This window comes from Paroedura picta, chromosome 3 (assembly GCF_049243985.1).
Source record: "Paroedura picta isolate Pp20150507F chromosome 3, Ppicta_v3.0, whole genome shotgun sequence".
Lineage (NCBI taxonomy): Eukaryota > Metazoa > Chordata > Lepidosauria > Squamata > Gekkonidae > Paroedura > Paroedura picta.
In genome coordinates this window covers 153,208,944-153,226,276 of record NC_135371.1, presented here as the reverse complement: position 1 = coordinate 153,226,276, position 17,333 = coordinate 153,208,944, and the positions used below count along the sequence as shown (strand labels likewise).

The 17,333-nt window shown below is 45.4% G+C and overlaps 1 protein-coding gene across 4 annotated transcripts in view; it reads right to left on the bottom strand.

Annotated features, from left to right (window-relative positions):
- The window catches only part of RAB11FIP4 (RAB11 family interacting protein 4), a 239,466-nt gene that overhangs the window by 70,258 nt on the left and 151,875 nt on the right, over nt 1-17,333 (bottom strand). Inside the window, exon 1 of one of the 4 annotated variants that reach the window (XM_077328728.1) lies at nt 4,004-4,189. The exons of 2 other annotated variants lie outside the window; for them this stretch is intronic. Coding sequence is in view for 1 of the 2 variants with exons in the window: in XM_077328727.1 (XP_077184842.1) it covers nt 3,376-3,471 (96 nt within the window). In the remaining variant the exon portion in view is untranslated. Of the gene's footprint in view, nt 1-3,375; nt 3,508-4,003; nt 4,190-17,333 lie in introns of those variants that run through there. One more of the 4 variants, XM_077328727.1, reaches the window with a different exon arrangement.

The window sequence follows — 17,333 nt, the reverse complement described above, 5'->3', positions numbered from 1 at the left end:
AGAGAAGGATAATATATACAATTACTGGTGTTTGGCATTTGATTAATAATCCATAAAGCAGGGTATCCCCAACTTTTTGGAGGTTGCACGCACCTCTGAAGTTCTAAGAAAACATGATGGACACAGACCCAAAATGGCTGCCACAAGAGGTGGAGCCAGCAATATCCAAAGCTTCAGTCACACAGCGAAGATCCTTGTGTTGTAGTGGAAGCCGATGCCAACGCAATAAAAAAAAATGCATTGCCAACTGAATCGTCGACAGTCAGTTGTAAGACTTTGTGGACACCAGGAAACATGCTGGCAGACACAATGGCACCCATGGACATCTTGGATTATGGACCCCTGCCATAAAGTCTCTGCAACCTGAACATTAGATGTTGCAAGCCTTTGACTAGCAGCACACACACAACATACCATGATAAGTCACCAATAGCACCCTGCATGGTTGTACAGTGGACGCCAACCTTTTTATCACCAGGGACTGGTCAACGCTTGACAATTTTACTGAGGTCCACCAGGGCAGTCTTTTGCCGAGGGACGTCGCTGCCACCTGAGCCCTGCTCCACTTGCTTTCCAGCCAGCACCCCTGACTTCCCGCTGCCCGCTGCGCTGCCAGCAGCAGCTGCACAGTGTCACGCTGAGGGGGAGCCCCAGCCATGGCGGCTGCTGGAGAGCACCAAAGGTGAATTGGCGGCAGAGTGGCAGGGCAGCCCCCAAGGCAGCAGCCGGGGAGGACAAGGAGGAGCTGTGGCTCGATACCGACTGACCCAGGGATTGGGGACCACTGTTTAAGAGCACTGCCATGAATCTAAGCATGGCTTTCAGAACACTGCCATGAATTTAAGCATGGTTTGCACTTGGATCACCGGCAGCTCTTCACCTCTATCTCTCTTTCTGTGAAGCATCTCTAAAAAAAACCCTTTAATCCCATAAAAAAACTTTGCTTGCCACTCCCTTCACATGCTGGTTATTCTAGCATCCCACTTACCCCTCCAATATACACTATCTTAAATATTTGATTTTCTTTTTAAAGGGCCATATTTGTTCCTGCACCAAGCCAAAGATTGCAGACTCTTGCTCTAGGAGTAGCTATCACTAGTGTTGTGCATGACCTATAAAGAAGAAGAGTTGGCTTTTATATGCCAATTTTCTCTACCAAGAGACTCAGAGCAGTTTACAATCACCTACCTTTTATTTTCCCCACAACAGACACCCTGTGAGGTGGGTGAGGCTGAGAGAGCTCTGATATCACTGATATCACTGTTCATTCAGAACAGCCTCATCAATGCTGTGGCCAGCCCAAGATCACCCAGCTGGCTGCATGTGGGGCAGCGGGGACGCATAACCAGCTCGCCAGATTAGAAAGCCCCCACTCTTAACCACTACACCAAGTTGCCATCAAACTATGACCAGAGAGGGCAAACAGGAATGGTTTTCTTCACACCAAAATCTGAATAACAGCAGCACAAAGCAAGTCACTTCTGCCTACTGAGTTTCCCAAAAGGAAAACCCTCCACAGGTGACCTCCAGCTTTGCAAGAAAAGAAAAGAACAGAACTGGCAGCCTCTCATGAAACTGGATATTTCTACCTGAAGGGAAAAAAAGAGCAAGGCTGGGAGAAACAAAGCTCTCATTCTCATTCTAGGGTTGCACTGGAGTTCATTTGCATTAGTGGCTCAACAGGAAGGTGAGCGGCAGACAGGAGACCAAGGCTAGGCTCACACTGCAATTCTAAGCAATTCTAAGCAGTTTCTCCAGTGATCAAAATGTCTAGACTGTAGTTATTTTAAACAGGAGTGCATTAGGGGGTGTGCTTTCAGCTAATCGTAGCCCTAATCCTCTCCCCCACAAAATAATTTGTTATTTTACACACTTTCACCATGGGGAGGGGGAAAGGCAATACCATGCTCTGATTCTACATAGATAATTCAAGAACATAAGCTTTCCATTGCTACTTTTCTTTTTACTAAGAAAGCCTCCACAAGCTTCCAAGGAAGCCCAGCAGTTTCTCAAAACACAAGTGTACATCAAGTGACTCTATGCCATGAGGGCAATGCCACTAGGAAAGCAAAGCAAAGTTTTAAAAAGAGAGCCATTTCCCCAGAAGACTGCTGTGTCACAGCACCGTTCTGAGCACCAGTCAAGTCTGCAGCATAACAGAAACCTACTGACCATGTCTAGCATCACAAAAGGGCTTTCGACAGACCAAGGAGGACTCCCCATGTAAAATAGTTCATCGTTTTTAGACTAGCCACAAACAAACAAAACTCTCCAAGATTCACTGAAAACCTTACCTGGCTGAATGCAGCGCCACTGAAATTTCAGATAGCAGCCCTGCTTGCTTTCAAACACTTCCGCAAAAACATTACAAACACCAGCCTACTTGTCCAGCCAAGCATCAGGAGTATCTGTCTATTTTCAATATTACAACAGATGCCTAGGAATGAGCACATCAAGAGCCTAGTTGCATTGTTTGCGTGCGAGACCTCAGTGGAGTTTAGTTGCCTGGTGGAGACCATCCACTGATGTGCCATGTCCCCACCACAGAGAAGTCATGGATTTTTTCCATTCAAAGAGCCACAACTCCTTGTATGAGAGCACCCAAACCTTGCAAAAGAGATACAATGGCTAGCCAGTGCAGGTCGGAGAGCCAGGTTCATAAAGGTGCCCGGCCAGGAAGCCTCAACCGGTGATGTCGAAGAACTTGAAATATATTTGGATCCCTGCATGGCCAACCGAATGGATCGCAAACCAGCCATTGAGTTTAACCCACCCCAGAAAGGTGTCAGGAGAAAGAAAGTGAGGGCAACATTTGGAAAGTACTTTGTTTAAACTATACAACAGATTACTCGTGGAATTTACTACCTGTAGAGTATTATTTAGAATTTTCTATACTGCCCCCCAGAACATGCTTAAGGCGGTTTCACCAGTAAAACATTAGCAATTAAAAAGACAGCCAGTGTGTAAGACGGCGCAAAGCATCAAGGAGCCTCACAGAGTACTTCTCAGCCTAGAAGTAGTTTGGATGGCACAAGGAACACAAGGACCTTTCTGGAAAGAGCTGCAGCTCCTTCGCAGATCTCATTGTCCGAGATACACACAAACCACGTCAGCTCAGAGAGTGACCAGCAATCGACACAAATGCAAGCAAAGTGTGATTTCCCAGAAGGAGGAGGGGGGGGGGAAATCCCCTCGGATCCACCTGATCCTACACAGAGCAGCCCGGCTTTTTACACCATGCGGATTCCGTCGATTTCTGCTGTTTTTGAGAGAGAGATCGTATGCCGTCAAGCACACTTCCCCCAGTTTTAAGCAACCAAGTTCACACTCCGATTTAAAACGCCACCCGAGGTCAACTTTCGAGCCGCAGCCTACCCAGACACAGCGCCCGTTCCACGCTTGGGGCTTCCCGTTTCCGTTCGCCTGCAAGGAGGGTGGCCGGAGACCCCGCTGCGCCAGCCCGCTCCCCATGCCGCCCGGCCTCCGGAACAAGGGAGCTGGCCCGCGGCGAGAGCAACCCGGGAAGGTCCCCGATCGGGCGCCTTCCCTGCGTCCCCGCCGCCCACGCCGCCTCTTCCCCGCACCGTCTCCCCGGCCATGCACTGCAAGAGTTGCTGCGCGAAGAAGAGCTGCGGCAGCTCGAAAGTAGGAGGACCCCCCGCCCACCCCGGCGTTTGAATGGGGCTGGAGGGAGAAGGGGAGGGAGGGAAAAACCCGGCTCGATCCTAACAAAGAGATTGAGAATTCTGCTTTGTTGCCACCGAAAACACCGCCGCGATCTCGAGATAAAAAGAGAGAAGGGGGAGAAAGCGCAGCAGGGAGCTCGCTCGACCGGGGAGAGGGAATGCCTGGCCCCCTGAAGAGGCCGGTCGTTTTAAGCGGAGATTTCCCCCGCGCCCGCCCAAAGAGGGCAACTGCTCCGCCGCCAGCCCCGAAACTTCCCCGGCTCCCCTGGCCAGCCCTTGCGGCCGCCGGTCTTGCGTTGCGCCCTCCCCTTTCTTACCTGCCTGCTGCCCCGTCCGCCGCCGCCGCCTGCGAGAGAAGGAGGCTCCCCCGCCGGAGCCCTTCCCGGCCGGCCCTCCTCTCTCCCTCCCTACCTCGGGCAACAGTTGGCAAGAGCGCCCAAGCCCCGCCTCCCCGGGCTGTTGCTAAGCGCCGCGGGAGCTTTCGTGGTCGCCGTCCTACAGATCACAAAGGGCCCGGGGCTTGGTCGGCGGGGCTGCACAAGGGGGCGGCGCGAGGGAAGAGGGACCTCTGCGAGCAGCCGCCTCTTTCCACCGGAGGCGAGGGCCCCCTCTGCGCCTGGCTCTTGGTCAAGGGCAGGGCGGGGTCGCGTCGCCCGCAGGAGAGCTCCGAGATTAAAGGAACTTGCTGCTTGGCCAGTTGACGTGCGGTCAATCTTCGAACGCTTTTGTGTGTGTGTGTGTGTTTGTGTGTGTTTGGCCATCAAGTTACTGCTGATTTATGACTTCCAAGGCAAGATATGGACAGGGGAGGTTCGCCCTTGCCTGACTCTGCGGGGCAACCCCAGCCTTCCTTGGTGGTCTCCCATCCAGTGCTATCCACCACTGCCTCACTTGCAAAAGCTTCTGGTTAGCCCAGCCGTTCTCAGCCTTTTTAATGTTGAGAAACCCCTGAAACATCCCTCAGGTTTCAAGAAACCCCAGAAGGGATCATGCAGAATATGGTTGGGAAGTACATGGATTGTTTCATGTATTGTTTATATGTTTTATATAAACCGCCCTGAGCAGTATATAAATTGAATGAATGAATGAATGGACATGCTCACCTGGAGGTGGAAACCCTTCCAGGCCCATCATTGGCCATTTTGGGTCATATGGTCATATCACCTGATAAATGTTTTTTTAAACACATACACACATATATATAGCTTGCGCTATCACCAGCATTAAAAGGTCATTTGCCAGAGAGGCTTCTTTTAAAGCAAGTGGATGCTGACTCACAATTCTAATCAGTGACACCCCATAATTGGAAACAACTGCTCCAGAGCAGCAAGGAGCTGCTTTTGGGTTAATAACTTCTTGATGGAGGCCAAGTGAGGGGTGGGGCAGTTTACAATAAAAGCACAGTTAACCAGTCTCTCTCCCACACCCTTTTGTACACCCTCTACCAGTTATCCAGATGGGATGTTATAAAATAGATGGACTAAAATAAGGGGGGAGCCCAGGAGTAGGAGGGAGGCCTGTGTTGCTTCAGACAGCCATGGCCTCAGACATAAACCTGACGGCAGTGTGCCATTTTGCAAGTCCTGCAGATCTTGGACAACTCCATCAGGGTCTGGATCTCAGCTGGCATCTCCTTCCACCAGGTTAGGGCCAGGGCTTCAGTTCGAAGCTGAGAGGAGCCCAGAGGAAAGGGAGCCTTCCACTACAGCTTTATTGGTTTGTTTATAATTATATATGTTTCCTGTCCTATCTTTGTGGACTCGAGGCGGAGTACATCATAATTAAAATACACTCACATAATATACAAGCTAAAATTAAAATTAATAAATTACATAGTTAAGTACTAGACCTAATCAAGCAATTTCCACCAAGTCTGTCCAATTCCTGTTATAGCTAGAGAAGGAGGAGGGTCACATAACTTCTTAGCAGGAATATGAATTGTGAGGGATTTTGACAGGGAACTCCACAATTGCTCCCCTCTGATCTAAGCAATGCCTCTGCTGTCTCTGTTTCCCAGGCTGTCCAGAGGAACTGGTTGGCCATTGCGTGAGATAGGACGCTGGACTAGATGGACTGATCCAGTAGGGCTCTTCCCATCCCTGAGAAGTATAATTCGGCTTACAACAGCAGTTTCTTGAACGGCCCTTGACATCTTAATGTGGAAGAGCTGTCCTTCGCCACAGGGATCCTTCTCTAGCTTTGGCAAACATCTGATTAAGAAACAACAGCGGAATAACAGGGAAGAGGAGGGGACGCATTAGAATACAGCTTTGCTGAATTATCTCCCCGATGACCTGCCAGTGCTTGTGAAAGGAAGAGGAAAGGAAATATCCCACCACAAGTATGCAGCAAAGCAATATTCTCTTTCTTGTACTCTGCAGGAGACAAAGCAGGCACCCGAAGAGAACTGCTCTAAGTAGGGGCAGACATCTCATTTGAAACTGCACACTGAGAAGTTACTGAAGCAAAAATAGGGGGTAAAGACGAAGGAAGAAAGGAAAAAATTACTGCCATGCCAATTTATATGAAATAAGTTCTACTGAAGTCATGCAACTTTTTACTGGGAACGTGTTTAGAACTTACAAGTTGTGAAGTTGAGAGATAAATCAAGTACACGAGAACTGCTGGTATTAAACTCCCGGCAGGTATCTATGGAAGCAGCCCCAAATGCATTCTTGTATCACAAACAAGACTTCATGTGCATCAGGTGGGGGTGTTGCCCCAATTGCTAAATCAGGTCTGAACTGGGATAGGAGGAAGGGCACCAAATTCTCAAAACAGATAAATGGGTAGACAGTCAACACACCAAGAAGGCTGCTGCTTGATTATTATGCTTCTGCTTTCAGAAGTGGCTGTCAGTAACTTCCTTTCCTTCGTAATATCCGGCTTTCTATTGTGCAAACGATTACTTTGTTGTTGTGCAAACACATGCTGATAGTGTGGGCAAAAATAAAGAACTGGGAATGAGACACTGAAAAAGGAGCTCATTTTTGAAAAGCATGAGTTTTTCCGTTGCCGTTTACCCATGACGAGTGGGTAAAACCCAGACATGGGTGGGCTCGAGAAGCAGTTCCCCATTGATCTTTCTTGCTCTTGGAAGCTCTTGGAAAGCATCACCAATGTTGGAGGATGCCAAGCTGCATCTGATACATATGGGGCACATATTTTACAACCCCTTTATTCAGATGTTGTCTGAATAAATGTGGAACACTCTAGTCAGCCTTTGAAAAATTGTGGCATCCTCAATCTGAAGACATCAGAATCAAAAAAGATTGGGGCTTTTAACAATTGCGCAGTCTGTATTAGTTTTTCCAATACATATTCAAAAACACTGCTTTATTCCTTACTTTTTCTTTAGTGGCTGGAGGACATGTACCCCTGCCTATGCAGTGTTGCACTGAGTTTCCATCTTCATTTCCTTTCTTACATCTGACTTGACAGCAGAAAGAAAGCTGAATGAACAGCCACATCTGTGCTGCAGCCTTTCCCAGGTGTTGTGCTCTACTGGCTGGTCATTCTGACTTCTGACTGACATGCTGGTCTTCCTGCCAGAAGGCAAAAAGGGAGCCCCTAGTAAATTAGACTGGGGACCCAATATCTTGCTGTGGGAATGGGCTAGTGCCCTCTCTACATACCACATTGCTGAAGATAAGGGATAAAGAAAATGCAGAGAGCCAAAGGCAAAAGGAGAAGCTAAAAGAGTGGGAGGAATGGTAAAAAGCTTTCCCAGAGAAATGCCTTGTTGGTCTTAAAGGTGCTATTGGACTCAATTTTTGTCGTACAGCACCAGCAGTGTTTGCTCATTTTGTTTCCAGCATCTACTTTCTGATTGTAAATATGAGTCAGGTTGGGGAAACCCAGATCCAACTTGGGGCGGTGGGGAGATGTCACATCTACTTTGGCTCTGGGTCTCCTGAACCTTTTAAAATTGCCAAAGAACTACCATGGGAGGGGGAGATGGACTACAGCTGTTGAATACAGAAGTAATCCTTTTCTGTACAGTCTTTGTGCATTTTGGGGGGGGGAAACAAACAGGCTGCCAGTACATTTCCCCCAACAGGGTCTTTCCGAAGGAGCACACTGCCTCGGCACTGAACTGGGAGCCCCCACAACTATTTATACTTGGGAAGCTCTTAAGATTCTAAGCCAGGAAAACAAGGTTTAGCAGAAAAAAGAGATGAGATTGGCTAGATCAGGAAACACACCAAAACAACTAACGGGGAATCCCTCCTCCACCCCACCCCCCACTTCCACCACCTCCTGACTTATAACATCAATAGGCCAGAAATCACCTAATGGGTGCTGACATCTGTATTTTAACTATACGTTTAAACTGAAATACCATTTTTATTTTGTTACCTCTTGAAATGAATTAACTTTTGATGCTGTTGTTCACCACCCCAAGATGGCGAGTCTGAGAGGGATGGTTAAATTAAATGACAAATAGCTGCTAATATGAGCCCTAAGGTCTCTCTCTCTTTCTCTCTGTCTGTCTTCTGGATCTGAATAGTGTACTGAGTCACAGAGGCCTGGCCTATAAACATGCCACAGAGAGGTGGTGGAATTCTAATATCCTAGAACGAGCTGAATCTCTTCATCTTGCAGGTGGGGAAGATTTATATTTTGAATGCCCTCCCCTGTGAAAGCTTACTACAGACATCTGCATGCTGTATCAGCTTACCTTTTACAGGGAATATGAATGTTCAGGAAGCTTGAAAAATGTAACCCTTCCCCTGCAGTCTGAAGTGGCGTAGTCCATCCTGCAGCCTCATTACCCCTTGAGAGTAGACAAGGCCATGATTCAAATATTCTGGTTCCATTTCCTCCCACTTGATGATTGGACCCAACTGTGTATTTCCTGTGGCAGAGCTTCCATGACACAAGAAGCAACTTTGGTATCATAAATTCCTCAGAACATGGTGACTTACAGGGCTAGCCTTGTAAGCAATGGTTATGTGAGAAATTGCATTTACAAAACTAAATGACTCACAAATAAAGCAATCCACAAAATGCCTTTTTTCAGAACTGCCCCATAGGCTTAACTGTGAAATGGCATCATTCAATCTTGAATATCTGACATTATTCTAGAACCTGACAGAATACTTTAGACATTTCAAGTGACTGAGAGGACAAAGCTTGATTTCCCAATAACTTGCGATGGATGCAAAAATATCCAGGTAATAAATGTTTAATAAGACAGGACTGCATGGGGAACATGTTTTATTACTAAGGGTTACTGAAGAGCTATATATTAATGTTTAATACATGGACCAAATGCGCTGGAATGGGGACGGGCTCATTTATTACAAGGCAATAATTAAGAATTTATAGATGCCTTGTTGATAGAATTTAGCAAAGTTACTGCTAAAATGTGTTTTCCAATCAGTCACCCCCTGCAGAGGGATGGTATTATGCAAATTTTACAGGGTTGTCTGGATACTAGAATGGGATAATTGTTTTTTTAGGTAGCTATCTAATGCATTTTTAGGGTGCCTTTTCTCCAATGAATTCAGGGTGGTTCTTTCCCCATCTGAAACACCTCTGTGAGGTAGATTAGGCTAAAAGAGGGTGACAATCTAGCTGTGCCATTATGTACTGCTTGCCGTGTCCACCATATGACTGCCAGAGACAGTCCAAGCTCCAAGAATTTTTCTGAAAAGAATGTCTGGCCAACAGCTGCAGACGACGCTGCTACCTCTGCCCTGGAAAATTCCCGGAGATTAAGGTGGTGTTTGGGAGGCATTTGGGGAGGAGAAGGAGATCAGTGGGGGTGGGATGCCGTACAGAGCCCCACTAGGTGGGATGGCTTCCACAGGAAAGCTTATGGATGCAGCTGCCATTTTAAAGTGATCTAAAAATGGTGTGAGGGCCAAATCCTGATCGGGCCCACGGTGTGGCAGGTTGAGAGGGTTCGTATATTTATTTATTTATTTGTTTGTTTGTTTATTTATCATACTTCTATACCGCCCTCCCCGGAGGCTCAGGGCAGTTTACATTATAACAGAGAACCATACATAAAACAGTCTGTAGAACATATACATCGATAACCAACAATTGCAACCAAACACAACACAGTATAACAGTAAACAATCGTAATACAAACAGGTCCAGGGCTTGTTGATGGGATTCTGAGGGGGGTGGCTTATTGATTGAATTCTGAGGGGGGGTGGGAGGGGGGAGCAGGGGCCCTTGGTCGCTGTTGATTACGTCTGGTCTCAGCCAAATGCCTGGTGGAGGAGCTCCTTTTTGCAGGCCCTGCGGAACTGTTTAAGCTCCGTCAGGGCCCTGATCTCCTCTGGGAGCTCGTTCCACCAGGTAGGGGCCAGAAGAGAGAATGCTCTGGCCCTGGTCGAGACCAGACGGACTTCTTTATCCCCTCCACTCCTTCTCAGGGGCTAAAAACAGCCACACTGAGGCGTCTGTGTAGACATTTCAGCAATTGGAAAGGCCCATAGGGAAACCAAAAGCACCTCAGCCACTTACACTGCTGGCCTTGCGACGTTTTAAAATAATGTTTAAATGGGTCAGATCTTTGAATGCCATCACATCTAGTTTGGCCCTCCATTCACTCTGCAGCTGTTACTTCCTCCAGTCCTCACAGAGATCTTAATCTCTAACACATCCTTTCTCAACTTTTTTACCACTGAGAAACCCCTGAAAAATTCTTCAGGAAGCCCCGGAAGAGGTGCAATCATGCAGAATATGGCTGGGAAGCATAGCTGTGGACATGCCCACCCAGGGCCCCTCCCTTTCTCACCTCCTCCAGTCCCATCATTGGCCGTTTTGGTAGGGGGTGGAATAGGTCAACATGACCATGTATGGTCATATCACCCATAAATGTTTAACAACATTATAGAAAATTAACCCCCTCCCATTCAGGAAACCCCTCCAGGGCCTTCAAGAAACCCCAGCATTTCATGAAACCCTGGTTGAGAAACTTGGTCTAAGAGATGGAGGAAAAGGAAACAAATCTGAGAGTCTCTGACCTTGGGACAAAGCCTAAAACAACCTCTCATAAGTCCGGTAACAAGGTGAACAAAGTCATATTTCCAAGAGAATAAATGCTTTGTCTGTTCACATTTTGTTCCACGGGAAATGTGAGCGCACACATGCAGACAGCTGTTTATTGTACATGGCTTTAATATCAAACATTTTCGTGCAGTGTGGTGAATAATACATAGTGCTAAGGAAGTACACATACAAACACAATGCCAAAACCTTCTCACAGCATGTGAAATATATAGCAAAATGCTTGATACCTTCAAATTATTTTCCAGCACTGCTAAAGATAGCAACCCTCTTAGGCCATCCCATTTTCTTTAACCATTATTCAAAATATGGGGTGCGTCAGTCTTGGCTGTCAGGTCTCTGGCTCTGAGATTGGGTTCTAAGATCATTCTCTATTCTATTTTGCCATCAAGTTGAAGTTGATTTATGGCAACATCATAGAGTTTTCAAGATTTTCAGAGGTGGCTTACCATTGCCTGCCTCTGCATAGTGACCTTGATATTCCTTGGTGGTCTCCCATCCATGTATTCACTTGCTTAGATTTTGAGATCTGACAAGACCAGGTAGCCTGGTGTATTCAAGTCTGGGCCATTCTCCTTGCAGAAGATCAGAATCTCAGAGCTGTCAGGTAGCTCAAAATCATGTAGGGTTCTTTGAAGATTTCTATGTGTTCTTGTAAGTGGAGATTGAAGACAAGTAGTAAGAAAATGACACTAATAGCTCAACTACATTTTGTATTTAGCACATAATTAAATTCCAGAGAGAGAGAGAAAGTGCATCTTTTCAGAAACAGCACAAAACACACATGCAGCCTGTCACATGTAGCGACCAACAGCACATATTTCAGATATGCTGTATGCAAGCACTCAGGAGCTACCTGAAGCACAGAATCGGTGCACACAGTGAAATATCTGCAGTGGTATGTGACAAGATATGGGGCCAGGGTGTGCATTTTTCCCCTGAGGTGATTCCTGCATGACAAAAAAACACCTAAAGGGTGAAGTGGCTCTAACACTATAATCTCCCGTGTTATTCAGACAAAGATCCTCCCTTCAACTGAGAGGGGAGGGAGCTCTGCTTGGGCAAAACAGATTTAGCAGGGAACTCCGGGTTAATCAACAAAGGCTTTCTTATGCAGAGCCCGGCATGAAGGATTCACATACAGTATTTGCTGGCGTATAAGACTACTTTCCCCCCCTGAAAAACATGCCTCCAAATGGGGGGGACGTCCTATATGCTGGGTGCACTTCAGTTGGGATAGACATAGCTGCCCATAGTGGCCCTTAGTACTGTAATGTAATGTAACAAACTCTATATTTTGAGTGGAAATGTTGGGGGGTTGTCTTATACGCCCAGTCGTCTTATACGCCGGCAAATACAGTATTTCTATTTACTTATATCTTGTTTTTCTTCCCAGTGGGAACTCAAAGCAACTCACAACATCATTCTTCCTTGATCTTCACAAGAACCCTGAGAGGTAGGTTAGCCTGAGAAAGAGTGATTGGCCCATGGTCACCCAGCAAGCTTCCATGGCAAAACTGGAATTTAAACCTGGGTCTTCCAGATCCAGGTCCGGCACTCTAACCATTAATGAATCATGCCTCTCTGTTAGGACAGATTGTGGACAATGAGAAGAAAAGTTTTATTAAAGGTAATCAGGACACAGCATTGGAGGAATAATTTCAGACTTAAGGTTGTTAGCCTGCATAAGCATCAACTCAATTGCCAAAAAATAGTAAGTTCCAATATTCTAGGATTGTACTGCCCCTTAAATACCTCACCCAAATAAAAGTATTCAATTAAATGTGTAGATTGATATGTGAGATGTTTGTAGTTGCGTCTTGAATTTCAAACCTACTTTCCATTAAATCTTTAAAGACAACACATTATGCTCCCAAATCTAATCATCATTTAAGTCCTCTGCTATGTAAGCTAACAGCATGAAACAAAAGCTGAAGTGTGAGGAACAGAAACTAATTAATAATCAAGATAATGAGAGGCTGAAGTTATAATTATCTCTTTTCATGCCTCAATCAGTTTATTCTGTGTTGGAATTTCTTTGATTAGTTAACTGTGATTCTTAGCAAGAGAAACATTTCTTTTTTAAGTGTCTTTACTAATAAAAATGGCTTGCCCTCACTAACAAAAAATTGTTTGGTATTCTGTTGGGTTACAGTATTTCGATTAATAACCCATCACAAATAGTTGACTCTCTACCTTCATTTAAAAGCAAGATTGCAATGTTCAGGGTGTCTTATAACACCTACTAGTTGCCCCAAAGGGGAACACATTAATCTGTAACAAAGACAAAAGTGGCTTCTTGTTCCAATTCCATCTATCTGCAATGCAGTGTACATGAGCCATTGTGGGTTTCCCCTTCTCCACAGTGCCAGAAGCAGGGAAGCTAATTTGCAGGGAAGCTAATCAGTAATTCTTAGTGTGGCTCCCATGGTACCCACCAATGTGTTTCCTGGCACCCACATGATTCTTCTCCCAAATTTTTCTAGCCACACTGATCCATGTGACGGTCACCTCTAGACTGGACATTTGTAACTCGCTCTATGCAGGCCTGCCCTTAGCCTTGACCCAGAAACTACAGCTGGTCCAAAATGCAGCGGCCAGGATCCTCACAGCAACACCGTGGAGGTCCCACATCCGGCCCATCCTCCATCAGCTGCAATGGTTGCCAGTTGAATTCCGGATCAGACTAAAGTTTCTGGTAATTACCTTCAAGACCATACGCGGACAGGGCCCAGTGTACCTGAGGGATTACCTCCCTGCCTAGGCCCCCAAAAAGAGCCCTGCGCTCAACCGCTACCAACCAGCTAAGGGTCCCTGGCCCTAAAGAAGTTCACCTGGTCTTGACCAGGGCCAGAGCATTCTCTATTCTGGCCCCCCACCTGGTGGAACGAGCTCCCAGAGGAGATCAGGGCCCTGACAGAGCTTAAACAGTTCCGCAGGGCCTGCAAAGAGGAGCTCTTCTGTCAGGCATTTGGTTGAGACCAGACGTAATCAACAGCAACCAAAGGGCCCCTGCTCCACCCGCCCCCCCCCCCTCAGAACACCACCTGTATACTCTGGACCTGTTTGTATTGTTGCACTGTTACATTGTTTATTGGTTATGCTATTATACTGTTATATGCTTACAATTATCAGTTATCATTATTGCACGGTTATTCAAATGTTTTATAGACTGTTCCATGTATTGTTATTATGTTATTATGTAAACCGCCCTGAGCCCCCGGGGAGGGCGGTATATAAATGTAATAAATAATAAATAACAGTTTCCCCAAGCAGAAAGCCAGTCCCGGCTATCTTCTCTGGAGAAGGAGGGCTTCAGAAGATACAGTGAAGCCACCCCTTTGTCTTCTTGGAATGTCCAAATGGAATAGCAGCCCTCATCCTAGGAGGATGCATGGCTTCAGAGCCTCCCAAAATTTGGGAATCACCCTTCCCTCAGAAGCGTGGAATTAAAAACTCCATGAAATCTGGAGTTTATCAAATCTTACATTTTTCCTTCTTTTTTTCTCTTCTGGGTTTTGGCAAAAACCATAACTTTGGATTTTTTAAAGATTTATATGTAGATGACCATTACTACAATGATCAAGAAAACCCTGTCACATAACACAGCACTCCGACATGGGTCCTAGAAAAGTAAAACAGTACCCATAGCAAGATTAAATGTCTTTCCCTTGAAAGTGACCTGTGGCAGGTTTTGCCATATTTCTGAATCGGAGAGACTTTGCCTCCATGTTTGCGATGTCCCCAAGACTCTCCCCCACATCATCTTGGTCTGTCTTGCTCTTTGCAGACAGCGCATCCCGATTCAAGACTGAAGAAGAACAAGAAGAAGAAGGAGAAGGAGAAGAGTTTGTTCTTATATGCCGCTTTTCTCTACCCGAAGGAGGCTCAAAGCGGCTTACATTTGCCTTCCCTTTCCTCTCCCCACAACAGACACCCTGTGAGGTGGGTGTGGCTGAGAGAGCCCTGATAACACTGCTCGGTCAGAACAGCTTTATCAGTGCTGTGGCGAGCCCAAGGTCTACTTAACTAGAAGAATCATGCTGCACTGCCTAAAGTTGCAAATGTACTTTGTTCTATGTTAAAAGTCAGTCTTTTGTATTTACAAAAATGCTAGCCTGTGCATCGGGTTTCAGTGTATGCCACCTATGTCCATCTGTGTTATGGATATGTGTTTTTATTTTGATTTTATGCCATTAAAGGTAATCTATACTACATCTTTCCTCTTCTATTTTATTTGTGTACTAAAGAGCGCTAGCATCACTTTAAGCCAGACACACATCACCCCAGGTGACCCCGGAGAGTTGTCTCTTGAAGAACTGGATATCTCCTTGTCAGTTCTAATAAAGAGGTAGATCGAAAAATAAGCAAGTGTCAGTGTGTTCTCAATAAGGGCAAGCCAGAACGATCAATAAGAACAGCAATCTGATTTATTTGCTATGAGCTGCAAATGGCTACACAGCTTTACTCAAGGAGCTCCCTTCACAGCTGCCCTTTGTATAACACAAAACCTCCCCCATTGCTCAAAGCTCAGAGGTGTGGGCCTGTTCAACCTCAGTTCGATTTCACTGCACAAGCAGGTTTTCTGGATCGCTGTTTGTTTCCAACAAAAACAAAATTAAAGTCTAGCAGAAGTTCCTCAGAACTCAACAAGGCTTTCTCAGTACCTGATAGACTGATAGTTTACTCACAAAAGCCTATACCCTGGAAAGTTTTGTTTATCTCCAAGATGCTGTTTGTACTCTAATTTTGTTCAAAATGGCTACCCAACTGAAACGGTCTTCAATAAGTTAAGGGGACGTATGTGATCAGTTCTTTGTAAATATATCAGAAAGAATGTTAGCAAAAACATTTGAAGAATAGTTCCACTATGCAGCACAAAAATGTTCTGGGTTTTCCTCTTCAGACTTTTCCAAGAAAGGATGGACAGCCATCTGACAGGGATGGTTTGGGGAAAGGGCATATCTTTAATTTGATCTACTGAGACTAAAGAGACAACAGTAAGAGAACTGAGGGCAGTGTGATGTGGCTACCAGCACACACATACACTCCTTTCAGCTTGGTGTAGTGGTTAGGAATGCGGACTTCTAATCTGGTGAGCCAGGTTCGATTCTGCGCTCCCACACATGCAACCAGCTGGGTGACCTTGGGCTCGCCACGACACTGATAAAAAACTGTTCCTCCTCCTCCTCCTCTGTGGCAGGACCACTGCTCTGATCCAACAGAGCAGTCTTCTTATGTTCTTATGTTCATTTTCGACTTTGAATAACAATGGTCTCCAGTTTGAGCTACTTTCATTTCTGAGGAAGCTACTAAATAATATTAACAGATAGGTTTTAAGATAAAAATACTGTTTGCTAGTTAACTGATCCTCCAAGAGGACCAGAGAAGATATCTTGGCTGCCGACCAACTTAAAGTTGTGTTGTTGTTTTTTCTCACCCTAACGTTCAGAAAGTCATACTAATGCTCCAGTGGATTTTTTGCCTGTTTCCATCTCAGTGTCTATATGAAATGAGTCATATCACAAGCCCATGAAAACCAAGATTTAGAATCACAGAATCATAGAGTTGGAAGGGATCACCAGAGTGATCTAGTCCAACCCCCTGCAGAATGCAGGAAATTCACAATGACCTGCCCAACCACAGTGACCCCCAATTCTATGCCTAGATTATGCCCAGATTGTCTCACCAGAATCCCTGGCCAGTCGGGCCTGGAGGAAATTTGCCCCCTGACACAAAGCGGCAATCAACATTTCCCTGGGCATGCAAGAAAGGGCCACAAGAGCCAAGCACCAACACAACCCCTTCTGCCCACCCACTTACAAGCTCCTTAAGTTCACAGTCCATGATGCTTCTTCAAAGTGTCCTCTGTATTGTGCCACCCTGGGCAGCTACCTACTTTGCCTATATGGCTGAATAGTTGCTGGTACCCTGAAATTATCTGTGACCTCTAATTATGAATGAAGAGCAAAATGGTCCATATATTTAATGCACTCAGATAGTGTGTATTTTCTTATTCTAGATCTTGTTGATAAAAGGTGGAAAGCTCAGAACTTTTATGTATTTTGTTTTTCTGTTTGTTCTTGAGTCTCAAAATTGGTGGGTTGATGAAGACCATATACAAAGATCCACACAAGGCCTGTAGTGAAGCACAGAATTGCCACTGGCATATTCCAGATATTCGCTGGTCCCTTTATGTCTGAACAATCTCCATGACAAATCCCATTCTATTCTTGTTTTAATTAAATGTACATAGTATTTATGGCACACATGTAATTCTTGTCAGTTAAATTATAGTATACATTAGAATCTTATTTCTTTTGGGCATCACCTCAGATAAACGATAAAATATATTGTAAATTTTCCAGGCCGGGATGAAGATTAAAAGCTAAACAGAAAATTCATCATCTTTTGAGGCGGGAGGTTAAATTATCTTTACAAATGATCCATCTCAAAGAACAAGAACTGTAAAGTCTCAGTCACTTGAGAGCACATCTGATCAATGATATTATTACACTGGCTACATTATTTAGGCAATAAATTATGGCAGAACATATTGATGCAATTTTTCATAACTGGCGGTGCAATGACACTTCTGTGTTATCAGTCTAACTTTTC